The sequence below is a fragment of the Neocloeon triangulifer genome, unplaced genomic scaffold, assembly GCF_031216515.1.
Source record: "Neocloeon triangulifer isolate White Clay Creek 2 clone unplaced genomic scaffold, ASM3121651v1 ptg000022l, whole genome shotgun sequence".
In the NCBI taxonomy this organism is placed as follows: Eukaryota; Metazoa; Arthropoda; class Insecta; order Ephemeroptera; family Baetidae; genus Neocloeon; species Neocloeon triangulifer.
In genome coordinates, this window is record NW_026775562.1 from 5,804,586 (window position 1) to 5,816,855 (window position 12,270).

The window sequence follows — 12,270 nt, forward strand, 5'->3', positions numbered from 1 at the left end:
TTCACTTCGGCAACGGAGCAAAATGGTGCCGTTTTGTTTTAAACAAATTTCCTTTATTCATTCAAATATAAATTGGTTATCATGTTTAGGCAAACAATGAAATTTAACTAATGTGGAGGAATAAACCAGAATAAACGAAAGTTAAAATAAAAAAATATTGAACTTAAAAAAATCTGCTTATAGAATTTACAAATGTAACGAGTTTCAATTCTGCAAAAATCACAAATCACAGGGTGCATCCTCCTATTCTTATTGCCCAAAGATCATTGTCGATAAACATCTTATAAAAAGAAATGGGATTTTTTCAAGCTTTTTTGACTTTAAAGCAAACTGAAAGCGCATTTGAATTGAACAAGATCTGAAATTTGACAAGAGCAAGTTTTTTAATACAATTTAAAAAAAAAATACTTTTAGTTCAAATCACTTAAATGACTTGTAAAATGTAGGAAGGAATGAAATATTAATTAATATTTGATGGAAAAATTAACTAAAATATATATTATATTGTGCTTTGCTTTGCAAATATTTTTTGCTACAATTTCCTCACAACAAAACTTTTCTTTATCCTTACATATCACAACAAAGACCTTGTTTTTAATTAATTTCAACTCAAATTTACTGCCTCCTGGCAGCTTCCAAGATTCTGAGAATGTGCAGGAACAAATTGATGATGTCCATGTAAAGGGTTATGGTGGCCAAAATGTACTCCTCAGGCGACACCTTGTACATAATCATCTGAAATGTCGTAGAGCCAAACTTAATAATTATCCAAAGGGACCAAATGGTTTTCTTCTTTCAAATAAAAGTGGACAAACCTGAGTGTCATAAATGATGAAGAAGGAGAAGAGAATGGCGCCACCGACGGACAACGCCAACTCGAACAAAGTGTTTTGAATGAAAATTTGCAGCAGACCTCCAATCAGCAAAATCCAAAGGCCAGCAAAAATTCTGAAAATACCAGACATAAATTTTCTAGAAATAATATTTTTGAAGAGACAAAATTCATGAAACGTTTTTAAAAAAATAATCTGGTTTGCAGAAATTTAATGTTAAATTGGCTTTTTGATGTTTTAATGGTATTTCTGTTAGAACATATAAAATTGGAGAGTGAATTGCGATACTAACAGGGTAAACAATTCTCTAATTGAGGTAATTAGCCAAAAAATCTTGTAAATTTGGTCCATTATTTTGAAACATTTAAATGGCCAAAGATTTACCATCAATTTCATTCGTAAATCTCATTAAATATATAATAATTTTGTTTGGTTTAATTATCCACTTATAATTTAGTTTTGAAGATTCAATTTAAATAAAATTATTACGTTGCTCCAATAGAAGAGAAGTCCTTTTTGGTCTGGAGTGCGTAGACGGTCAATCCGACCACTACGCAGGTTGTCAGAAGGAAAGCCTGAAGGACAGCTGCCTGCTCGTAAAAGGTGACAATCACCGCCACCGTGTACGCCTGGACCACAGTCTAGAAGTTTTAACGTAATTATTCATCAAAATCTCATGGAATTTTAATAAAGTTACAAAGGCCGAGAGGAGTATGAAGTTGGCAGGGGCCTCTTGTCTCTTGATGTGCAGAGCAACCAGGATGCCCATGCTGAGGAACATGGCCAAAATCACCAACCAGTGGCTGTCGGAAAATTCATAATATTAATAAAGAATTTGTTCATAATTTTTAGCAAATTTTATACTTTGAATGGACAAACTCCCTGATGGTTGGCTGAAGGAGACAGACGGCGCCCATGATGGTGCTGAAGAGCAGTTGCAGGGACACCAAACCATACACTTTGCGCAAAAATGCTGAAAATTTAAAGGAACAAAAGATTTAATTCCTACGCTTAAGTTATTATTTTAAAAGAGAAAGTTTTAGTTCTCCATTATTATTTGTTCTCTCGAACTGGATGTAAATTAAAATTATTTTTATTTGTTTCATACTTTAAACACAGAATTTCTTAGATTTTGGGCGTGATTTTGATAGATTTTAAAATCGTTATTAATTTATTGTCTGCGTACCCATTCGAATACTGACGTGTGCCTTGAGAACATTGTTTTTGCCGTCGTCGTCGTATTTGACCTCGTTGCCGCTCTCGAGGTCGTCGGCGTACATCAACGGGATGGTCGTCATCGTGGACGGGTGTCGGCAAAGGACTAGTCGGAATCGGCGATCGCAAAATTCGACACAGGAAACGTCAAATCAAGGAAATCGACGAGTGTATTTTGCCCAGCTGGCTGGAGAAAACAAAAACACATTTGTAGGTCACGTGACCACCGTGGCGATCACGTGACGATGATCGAATTCAAAGTGTCGCGGGAAAGACATGCTTTGATTTCATCCTTGCCCTTTATTTATGAATTCAATGGATTTGTTTGAAGATTTGAAAAGTGCCTCACTCTTAACATAATATTATATGATATATATGAACCATTTTACATGTTTTACACGTTTGTGAGGGAAACGTCATTAATAATTAATTTTGCAATGCGCTAAAATCTCACCTGTTTTTTTAGTTTTTAAAAGTCCATCAAAGGGTCAAGAATTAAGGTAGATCTAGCTAATATCTTGTCTAAAGGACGCGCAGTATTTTTAAAGTATTCTGCACAGACACAAGAGCACTGCGCTTCTAAACATGAACCCCGTGAGTTTACCCCGACAGTGAAAAGACGAAGAATCAGAGTGAGCACCAAAATATTAAATTTGTATGTATACCAAACATGTTTTTTAGGAGATAGGACCCATTAGGGCAATGATCGGGCCCCATTTCAGGCAGCGGGAAAAAAAATTTTATTTCAAAAGTTACAAAATAAATTTTGATAATACATTTTAGTGTTTCATCTCTCCATCTGGTGTAATACGAATATCTAAATATTTCGTTTGGAACTTGGAACGTTTTTAAATATGATAAATTTGATTTCAATATTTTTAACTGTGAAAAATGCTTACGGATGAATATGTATTAGCGTAATGATTTTAAAATTATTCCATGAAAATTAAAATTTTTTTCCCAAAAAATAAATATCATCCTTTATGTATTTTAATGTCTCATGGTCAGTGTGATAGATCGACATGATCGTTGTCATTACAAATCTGTTACTGGTACTGGAAATCAAGCCCAATTCGCTTCCTTTGCAAATCCACAGTCATTACTTTAACCTCCACTCTATGCCCAACTTGCAAAGCCGTTCCTCTCATCTTGCTTGTGTGCAACAGTCCTGCTGTCCCTACACCAATGTCAATGAAAGCACCGAATGGCGTGACATTTTGCACAGAGCCTGTTGTTTCATTGAAGGGATAAGAATAAATATTTTTTATTGGCAAGTCTCTTGGAAGTATTCACCTGTAAAATTTTCTCCACATTTGACATCCTCAATTTTGGTACAGCCCCTTCGGAAAACTGGCCCAGAATTCTTGACTCGTATGTCGTACGCTGGCCCCTGAGTCAGTGCTTCAGCCAGCTGCAAGACAGCCTGTTCACTCTCCACTTTGATTTTCTTTGCTATCCTTGACATGTCTTTTTAAAACACACAATAATGAGCTAAATACAAGGAGAAAATTCAAATTTAACCTTTTCTCCGAAGAAACTTATTTATGCTTCTGATGAATCCAGTCTTTCCAAGGTCTTCAAGTTCAACACCTATCAGTTTCATCAACTCTAAGGCAGACGAATAGGCCTCGGGATGGACATTAGTGCTATCCAATAGATTAGGCATGATGCCCTTTTCTATTTTGACTTTTGTTTTCGAAGTTGCCTGCGACTTATAAAAAAAGCCTATCATAGAGACCAAACAATAAAAAAAGTTAAGATTAAAAACTTTGTTCTCAGTCAAGGATCCTGCTCTGCTGCAAGGAATGACTCTGATGAATCCTGCACACTGCTGAAAGGCTTTTGGACCAATGCCCTTAACCTCCAGAAGTTGCTGACGAGATGTAAAGGGTCCGTTTGCATTTCGCCACTGGAGAAGATTTTTGGCCTTGGTTTCGTTGAGACCAGCCACTCGTTGCAGTAAGTACAATGATGCAGTGTTCACATCTACTCCAACAAAACTGACGCACTCTTGTACTACTTCGTCCAAGGTCAACTTCAGTTTTGATTCTGGCAGGTCATGCTGGTACATACCAACCTGAAATTAGGCGTTAAAAGATTTTTAAGGAATCGCAAACTCAAAATCTTTACCCCCAAGTGTTTAGGCTCTACTTTGACCAGCTCAGCTAGAGGTTCCTGAAGGCGTCTGGCAATGGAAACTGCGCTTATTTTGTTGGGGTCCATGCTGGGAAACTCCTCTTTGGCTACAGGACTGCAAGAGTAGACCGAGGCGCCTCTCTCGCAAACCACGGTATAGGAAACGTCTAGTGGGTGGAACGCTTTGGCCTCAATCAAACTGCCTAACCAGGCACTTGTTTCTGCACTTGCTGTACCGTCACCCAAAGCAAGAACCTTGACACCAAACTTCTTGACCATGTCACAAACCTTTTTAGCAGCTGGTCCAAATGGATCTCCTTCTGTAAGCAATATCATTGAACAATACATTGAATATGACATATTTCTGAAGCCAACCATTGAGAGGAGGATGAATAACATCTGTGTGCTTCACCTCTCCCGAGGGACTGACGATAGCAACTTTACAGCCGTTCAAGAATCCAGGATCCATGCCCATTACTGTGGCACCCTTTAGAGGAGGAGCCAGTAGAATTTGCTTGAGGTTTGAAGCAAACACGTCCAAGCTCTCCTTTTCCCCTTTTTTTGTTAACTCGGCTCTAGTCTAAAAATCAGCAACAAATAAATGATTTAGCAAATTTAAAAAATTGACTATACTTGTCTAGCAATAGCGGGAAAAACAAGTCTATCCCATGCATCTTCAAATGCTGCTTTGCAAATATTCCAGCGCATTGCACTTGAAACGCCAGAGCTCAAAAATACTCCTTGACAGAGTCTGTTGAAAAATGTTTTCACAATCGGCAGTGCTTCGATTTTAACCGAAAGTATCTTCAAGTTCTCACCACGATTTAAAGCCATAGTCTGTTAGAAAGTTTCCTCATTAAACTTTACAAAATATTGCAACTTTATTCCTAACCGTGTGTGGCCGAATGTTCTTGACATTGTTGTTGTAATCAAAGAACTCTTTGAACTTGTGGACATTCTTCTCATGCTTCTTTTTGTCCAGCAAAGACTTTTTTGTGATTTTCATCTCTTTGCTCTTGATGTAAAATTCACCTTTGCGTCCATTCCTCGAGAATTCTAAAATCTGATTGAGCCCGCATACAATATTCTAAAATGGACTTTTAAATCACATTTTTTTACCAACCTTTTCGTGTTTACTAACTACCTCTGCAATAATGTGCTGCAGACCAAGCTCAACTTCCTTGACATTTTTTAGTCCATCTGTATTTGGCTGAACCAAAGAGTACAAATCAACATGGGCAGTTCCATGAAGCAGCTGCAAAGCTGGCTCTTCCAAACCGACACTTCGCGCTCTTTCAGCTAGTGTCCCTTTTCCAGGAGTTTTAAACTGTTCCATCTGAAGGATTTATAATACAAGAATAAGTAAATCAGTAATAAAAAATAATCTAGAAGAATCACTAGGATCGTATTAAAGCATTAAATAAATTAAAAAACTTACGATGTCCTCGAGTTCGGAGATGCTCTTCGTGGCCAGAATTCTTTTCTTTAAAGCTTTTGTCAGCTGTCCAGATGTACGGACTTTGTTAATGACAGTCTTAGCCTTTTCTCTAACAATTCTGCAATAAATCAGATAATTTTGTTAGTTAATTTCCTTGATACCACATTAAAAGGTTTTCTCAGTTTTCTTACTTCAGTTCCTCGTAGGCGTCCCTAACAATACGAAGTTGCTCAGCTTCCATATTATTGGTTAGACCACGCCTGTATCTAGCAATGAAAGGAATGGTGTTCTCATTGTCAAACAGGGTGACCAGGTTCTTGGCCACATTTGGTGCAATGTTTTGAGAACGACAGAGCACATCAGCAGATTCCCAAATTACCTAATCACGATTTTTATACAAAAAAAATTAACAAAAAGAGAAAGATGCTTACAATACAGTCATCATCATCATTATCTCGTTGTGGTTTAAGAGGAACTGAAGGTGGAGCTTTTGGCAGTTCTTTTCTTGGAGAAGCTTTTTCTGTTGGAAGGCTACAGTTCTGGTTTCTACGCTTGGCTTTGAGGGGCGGCCTATTGAAAAACATTTTTTATCCTGAATGTTATTTTGAAATTACAAATTGAGTTTCAAACCTCTTGACGTTTGGAGCCTTCTGAGTCGGTGCAATCTGATTGCCGTTGATCTTACTTCCCTTGTTGTCGACCAAATCCTAATGTAAAGCAAGGTCCGCTCGTCAGAAAATTTCGATTGTTGTCGAGCTCTCTGATTGGGTACAATTTTAATTGTAACCAATCAGACAGCTCAAACAACAATCAAATCATTTTTCATTGTTGCTGATGAACGGACCTTGATGTAAAGTAAAATATTTTATTCTTTCTAAGAATGGACTGGACATACCAAGCATTGTACCGAAGTATCCGAGTTTTTTCTCTTCCTTCCAGCCGTATTTTTCATTTTGCCTGCTGGTGCCTTTGGAATTTGATGTTGACTTTCTGGCAGATTTTTTAAGGCAGCTTTGGCGACATTTCTAAAAAAGGAAGGATTTTCTTTTTGGCTTATTGAACCATTTATTTTAAAACTCTTGTAAAACCTGTTTAGAGCCGGCTTAGCAGGAGATACACTCTGACTTGTAACTCTCTTCTTTTTCTTTGAAGGACCCTGAAAAATATAAAATTGTCAGATATGTAGTGAATTAATTTATGTGTCATTCTTTATTATTGTGAAGTCTTCCTTTACCTCTGCAAGGCCAAGGAAGTCAGGAATTTTAACGCTTGCTTCTGTGTTTTTGGCATTGACAAAGAGAGGGGCATTGCTGCTTTGTGTCCTGCAAACTCTCAAAACATTGTCTTTTGAGGATGTTGCCCGGATCGGACTGACCTCAATCACAGAATCACGATCGCTTTCATCCAGATTTATCGTTGCATTTGAGTAATCATTATTGCCAGTGGGTAAATTTGTGTAGGACCTTTTTGTTGAGCGACCTGCAAAAATTAATTAATTTCATTTTACTTTTTGCCGAAAAAACAGAATTTACTAAATTAAAATAATATTTTTTAGTGATATTCTGCACGCGTGTACATTATATAGTACACTGCAGTAGATACACACAAGCAACGACGCTCTGTTTGTGCGCATTTTGATTTTATAATATATTTGAGAAACTTACAGGTAGTATATTTCAGCCATCTCTGGACAGACATTTTGTCAAACTTATGCAGTTAAAGGTTAAATATGATTTCCACAAGAAATTTCTTCGCAAACCAGAATAATTCTGGCAAGAGTCAACAGTCAACCGTCAGCTTATCTTATTATTAGTAACATAAAAAGTTATTGAAGTTCTTCGTGTGCTTCGTGTGCTTGTTGCTCGTGTGCCTCGTGTGTGCTCGTGTGCTCGTGTGGTTTTGTTTACGTTGTTGTGGTGGGTGGTGGGCGTGCCGTGTGTTTGGACCTTGATTGGCTTGTTCGGTCGACGAAACGAGCCAATCAGACACTGCAGATTTCATGCGCGGTAACAAAAATTGGCGGCAAGGATTTGAATAAAACAGATGTTTGAAGAATGGGGAATGGGAATAATATTTGTTGACTAATCATCTCTCCTATTGCGGCTAAATGAAGCGTGCGCTTGCAAGCCATGGCCATCCCGGAGATTGTGGGTTTGATTAACGATTCCCACTTGGAGATGCGTATCTGATTGTGAGTGTTCCGAAATCCGAAGGTTTGCCTTTGCTGAAGTCAGCCAGGGGCCGCAGTCTTTCTGGTGAGAATAAGGGCTGGAGAAGGGTGCAATTTATCCAATTTGTTGCACCCACAATTTTACGCTAAAAGTGCATAAATAAAACACTTTTTTTATAATTTCCAACACAAGACAATGTTGATGCTAATTGCTATGCATTATTTTCTAAGAATTTGACATTATTTTTTAGCTTAAATTGCGATATTCTAAAATTAGGTATTTTTGAATTTTTAGCAACAAAATAACTTCTTAAAGGAGAAAAATGCGGGGTTTACAAGCTAAATATGTCGAAAAACATATATATGTGTCGCTACTAATCTCTTTTGTCATAAAATTTGAATAGAACAAAATAAATTTAATAAGAAAAAATACCACGTATGCTTTCAAAACTAATTATGTGATATTTTTTAATGTATGATTATTTAAATGCATCGCCTTTGATAGTCGATGACCTGCTCATTCAATGCAGTAAAATTGAAATCAATAACAATAAAGCGGAAAACTTGATTAGACACGATGAATGAAAATCTATAGATTGAAAATTCAATAATCAACGCGTGTTGTTGTAATAATATTTTCACCACACTCTTTTTATTGTGAGGTGAAAACGCATTGTCACGCTTCGGGATAAGCCGGTCATAATATTTTGACGGAAATTCAGCAGAATGCAAATTGGTCAGGCGGACCCGCGAGTTCATAGGTAAGAAAAGAGAGGCTGAATAATTTAGATGGCGTGGCGGTGGTGCTGGCGCGGCGCACGCGAAGGAAAAAGGACATTTCTTGGTTCAGTCGGCGGCGAGCGGCTGGGCTGAGACGATGGGGCATCGATGGGCCGTCCGAAGGTCTATCCGGAGACGGACGAGGAGGAGCGGGTAGTGGGGTGGAAGGCGGACCTGGTGGCCAAGGTGCTGGCCGCCGTGTCCGCCGTCAGCTTCTCGCTGTTCGTGCTTGCCCTGATGGCGGTTACTGACCCGCTCACCGCCACCGTCCTCGGACACTTCCGCACGCACACGTGCGTCCTCGCGCAGTCCTACGTCCACTCGGGCTCGACGCGCTGCCAGGGCTGGTCCTCCTGCAAGAACCTGTGCGCCGACCCGCCCGTCCTCTACACCTGCTTCCACCTCCTCGTCAAAGTCTACCCCCTGGACCACCTCAACGACACCCCGACCACAGTTCAAAATTTTCATCAGGTAAAAATTTTTAATTGATTTAAAAAAAAAATACTGCACCATAAGTTAAAAAATGCACAAATGCAAGCGAACTCCCATATTAAAAATAAATCAGTATAAAATGATGTGATTTCTAAAAATTTGTTAGCAAATCCAAGAAATTGACTAAAAATCAAATTTAGTTGCGAATTATTTTTATCATTTTTTTAACACTTTTTTTTATACAAAAGCGAGCCTGAAATTGCAGATACGAAGCTCCAAGAATATTATATCAATCTGTTTCCCTCCTTATCAAATAAAGTAAAGCAAAACTGAATGAAAGTGAAAAATTTAATTTATGCTCATTTTCAGTTTTATATATATAAAAAAATATATTATAATATAAAAATACTTCGCCAAAAAAATTGAGGGAAAAAAATTAAAAATCCAAGACTTTTTTGAAACAGTTGAACTGTCTTCCCGAATGTTTCTCCTGTAATAAATCAGTCGTAAATGATCAGCACGATTGCTTTCTATTTTCTTTTAGACAAAATTTCAGATCTCAATTTTCATATAAAAAAGATGATTTAAAAATCCGTTTGTTTAAATGTGATAAATTACAAGAAAATATTTGTGTGCTAATCTCGCCCTTCATTTTCCTTCTTATAAATAAAACAAGTTATTAACAAAATTAATAATTCCAATCTTGTTTTTTTTTTTTTTTTGTGATTGCAGACCGCTGTTGTCAGGGAAGCTGTGGGGAACCTGAGTGCGTTCGACGTGGACGAGTTCGAACCTGGCATGAGCCAAGAAATGTCAGCCCGATTGCAACTTTTCCCACCGAGCCTGGAGATTTTCGGTTTCCGGATTTACGGGGATGCGTCAGGGAAGCAAAACTCGAGTGACCCTGAGGAGGATCAGGTCGCAGGTCGGACGGTGCGCTTTTTCGTGAACGCGGCAGGGTGCGGCTACGACCTGAACTGCTCCGAGTTCCAGCAGCGCTTCGGCCGCGTCGGTGCCAAATTTCCGTGTCAGTACAGCCGCGTGTTGAACCGGACAATGCCCGTGGACGTCGACCCTGATGTCGACGATCCGTGGCTGGTGTCGCTGCTGACGCCGGCCGTGCCGGCGCTGCTGTCGCTGGCGTCGCTCGCCTATCTCTGCGTCAGGGGCCACTGCGACCTGCCGCGCCTCATCCCGCGCAACGTCCTCATCAAGATGATCAGGCGCAGACGCACCAAGGTCCGCAAGCAGCTCAGGTTGATGCAGAAAAGGGGCAGCATGCGCAGCAACCGCAGCTTCAAGAGTCTCAAGAGCTCGGCGCCAAACACGCCGCAGAGCCTTGAGTGGAAGAAGCGGCCGCTGCCCAACATCACCGTCGACGGCGCCGAAAAGGTTGAGGATGACCTTGTCGTGCAGCTCGTGTGAGAAACGAAAATTTTTGAACTGTCGACTTTAAGACTCCTAAATTCAGAAAGTGCAGTGAACAGTTTGAATAAATTTTTCAGGCCGGATCAGAAGAAAATTATTAAGATTTTTATTAAAAAAAAAAATACGACGATATGTTTTGATCAACAAATTAACAAATTTTTAGCTATTCAAAGTTTCATTATTTGAAGTTATGGCGGTCAGTTACATACTTCAAAAAAGGGCGAAATGTTTTGTAAAAAATATTATGCAAACGTTTATTATCGTTGTACATTCAGGTCCATTGATTATAGTTTTCTATTTAAAACCTATGCATATTATGCATACAAAAAAATAATTTTTAATGACAGTATATATCCTTATTTAATCTTGGTTTCAGTTAATTAAATTTTATATGAATATGAGGAATTTTTAAACATACAAAAATGGTATTTTTTGGTAGTATTCTAAATTTTCGGTTACAAAAAGATGAAATTTTAATTAGGTAAAAAATGGCTTTAAATAAAATATCGAAATTAAGAATATAACATTGAAGATCTGCAATTTTTTATTTAACGATTATTATATTCTTCCAATACCGGGGAGAATTTTTCAAACTAGTTCAAAAGTGAAGTCATAAAATGTAGGTTTAATTTAAAAAAAAATTAGTATCAATAATGAATTAATTTTTTAATAATAAATTTAGAATTAAATATCCAAGGATGCAAGAAATCACGAGATTTCAATATATTAAAAGGAAGAGTTTGAAAAAAAAAACTACTTCGGGTTTCTAAAATAAGGCATTGGAGTTAAATATAAAAAACTATGAATTTATATTAAAGATTACCCTTCATGGGCAGTGAACATAATGTATGTACTTAAACTCACCCCATGACGTGCAAACTCGCAGTACATTTATTTTGATCAGATTTCTTGTCTCTCTTTCAAAGGCAGGAAGCGCAGGACGCTCCATGTTAATTAAAAGTGACCGGAAAAAAGATATAGTTAACACGCAGATTAATTCATTACAATTCAACGAAAATTTTTACAAGATATATAGAATTTTATATAAGTGCCTCTTAACTGAATACAAAAATTCCAAACGAATTATATAGATAAAGTTCAATAATAAACACACAAAAATTGTTCTAATGCACACAAATTGAAATTTTGTAATTAGTTCATTTGATCACCAAACAAAACGCAGTAAAATTATTGAATTGTTCAAAAGTATAAATTATTTGTGTTTTGAAATGATTTTTGAAAAGAATATTGTTGTGAGCTTAGCAAAGTGATAAATAAAAGCAATTTACTCTTCTAATACTGAATTTTATATCATTAGTTAGTGAACAAAAACCCGTTGAAATAGTAAATTTTAGAAATTGATAATCACACCGTTTTTTTAACTCCACATCCGTTTCCAAAAATTTTTAAATCCGTCTGAGAAGCTGTTACAAAATAATGTTTTAAAAATCAAATATTTTAGACTTAATAATGTTTTTGCCTACACATCGCTCAGCATTTTTATTTTCCATCTGAATCAATTACTGTGCCTGACGTCATCAACTGCCGCTGTGCTTGGCCGGCGCGATTGAAATCACCTAGTAAAGATCAATCAATCTTTATTTTTATTTATTCGTATTATTTTGTGTGGTCAGTGAGCAGCGGGATTGCTCATGAAATTTATTTACAAATTTTCTGAAATTTTTAAACTTTAATTTTTTAAATATGATTATGTTAATTTATTTTGATTCCCATTAATTGGTAAGCATTACATCTCACAATAGAGAAAAGTGCATGAATAAATTTCAAAGAAAATAGAAAAAGACTGTTAAAAGTACAATTTTCACCTGAATTTATTT

General features: G+C 37.2%; 3 protein-coding genes across 4 annotated transcripts; 1 reads left to right on the forward strand and 2 right to left on the reverse strand.

Moving 5' to 3' along the window:
- Positions 1-499: 499 nt before the first annotated feature.
- Positions 500-2,245, reverse strand: LOC132204332 (protein lifeguard 4-like). The gene is made up of 6 exons (XM_059632788.1): positions 2,020-2,245; positions 1,698-1,806; positions 1,531-1,636; positions 1,323-1,474; positions 816-948; positions 500-735 (listed from the first exon to the last, which is right to left on the reverse strand). The coding sequence occupies exons 1-6, from the start codon at positions 2,129-2,131 to the stop codon at positions 616-618; spliced, it is 732 nt and encodes a 243-aa protein (XP_059488771.1). The 5' UTR covers positions 2,132-2,245; the 3' UTR covers positions 500-615.
- A 525-nt stretch (positions 2,246-2,770) lies between these two features.
- Positions 2,771-7,510, reverse strand: LOC132204292 (S1 RNA-binding domain-containing protein 1-like). 2 transcript variants are annotated; one of them, XM_059632706.1, is made up of 17 exons: positions 7,287-7,510; positions 6,857-7,101; positions 6,711-6,778; positions 6,518-6,647; positions 6,253-6,329; positions 6,054-6,192; positions 5,814-6,001; positions 5,623-5,740; positions 5,308-5,520; positions 5,077-5,247; positions 4,818-5,021; positions 4,560-4,764; positions 4,179-4,501; positions 3,817-4,125; positions 3,570-3,759; positions 3,342-3,515; positions 2,771-3,276 (listed from the first exon to the last, which is right to left on the reverse strand). In XM_059632706.1, the coding sequence occupies exons 1-17, from the start codon at positions 7,318-7,320 to the stop codon at positions 3,095-3,097; spliced, it is 2,970 nt and encodes a 989-aa protein (XP_059488689.1). In that variant the 5' UTR covers positions 7,321-7,510; the 3' UTR covers positions 2,771-3,094. The 2 variants fall into 2 exon arrangements, with proteins under 2 accessions (XP_059488689.1, XP_059488688.1); XM_059632705.1 differs by having other exon boundaries at positions 4,179-4,504.
- Positions 7,511-8,595: 1,085 nt separating this feature from the next.
- On the forward strand, positions 8,596-10,533 carry LOC132204431 (uncharacterized). The gene is made up of 2 exons (XM_059632927.1): positions 8,596-9,043; positions 9,737-10,533. Exons 1-2 carry the CDS (start codon positions 8,681-8,683, stop codon positions 10,427-10,429), a joined length of 1,056 nt encoding a protein of 351 aa, XP_059488910.1. The 5' UTR covers positions 8,596-8,680; the 3' UTR covers positions 10,430-10,533.
- Positions 10,534-12,270: the final 1,737 nt, after the last annotated feature.

Excerpts from the sequence above, each read along its gene's own strand:
- LOC132204332 (XM_059632788.1), bottom strand. The coding sequence starts at position 2,131 with ATGACGACCATCCCGTTGATGTACGCCGACGACCTCGAGAGCGGCAAC. Across the intron at positions 1,637-1,697 it reads AGGGAGTTTGTCCATTCAAA|CCACTGGTTGGTGATTTTGG; the intron begins GTATAAAATTTG and ends ATTTTCCGACAG. Across the intron at positions 949-1,322 it reads TTCTCTTCTATTGGAGCAAC|AATTTTTGCTGGCCTTTGGA; the intron begins GTAATAATTTTA and ends TGGTATTTTCAG.
- LOC132204292 (XM_059632705.1), bottom strand. The coding sequence starts at position 7,320 with ATGTCTGTCCAGAGATGGCTGAAATATACTACCT. Across the intron at positions 6,002-6,053 it reads ATGATGATGATGACTGTATT|GTAATTTGGGAATCTGCTGA; the intron begins GTAAGCATCTTT and ends AATCGTGATTAG. Across the intron at positions 5,741-5,813 it reads GACGCCTACGAGGAACTGAA|AATTGTTAGAGAAAAGGCTA; the intron begins GTAAGAAAACTG and ends GATTTATTGCAG.
- LOC132204431 (XM_059632927.1), top strand. The coding sequence starts at position 8,681 with ATGGGCCGTCCGAAGGTCTATCCGGAGACGGACGAGGAGGAGCGGGTA. Across the intron at positions 9,044-9,736 it reads CAGTTCAAAATTTTCATCAG|ACCGCTGTTGTCAGGGAAGC; the intron begins GTAAAAATTTTT and ends TTGTGATTGCAG.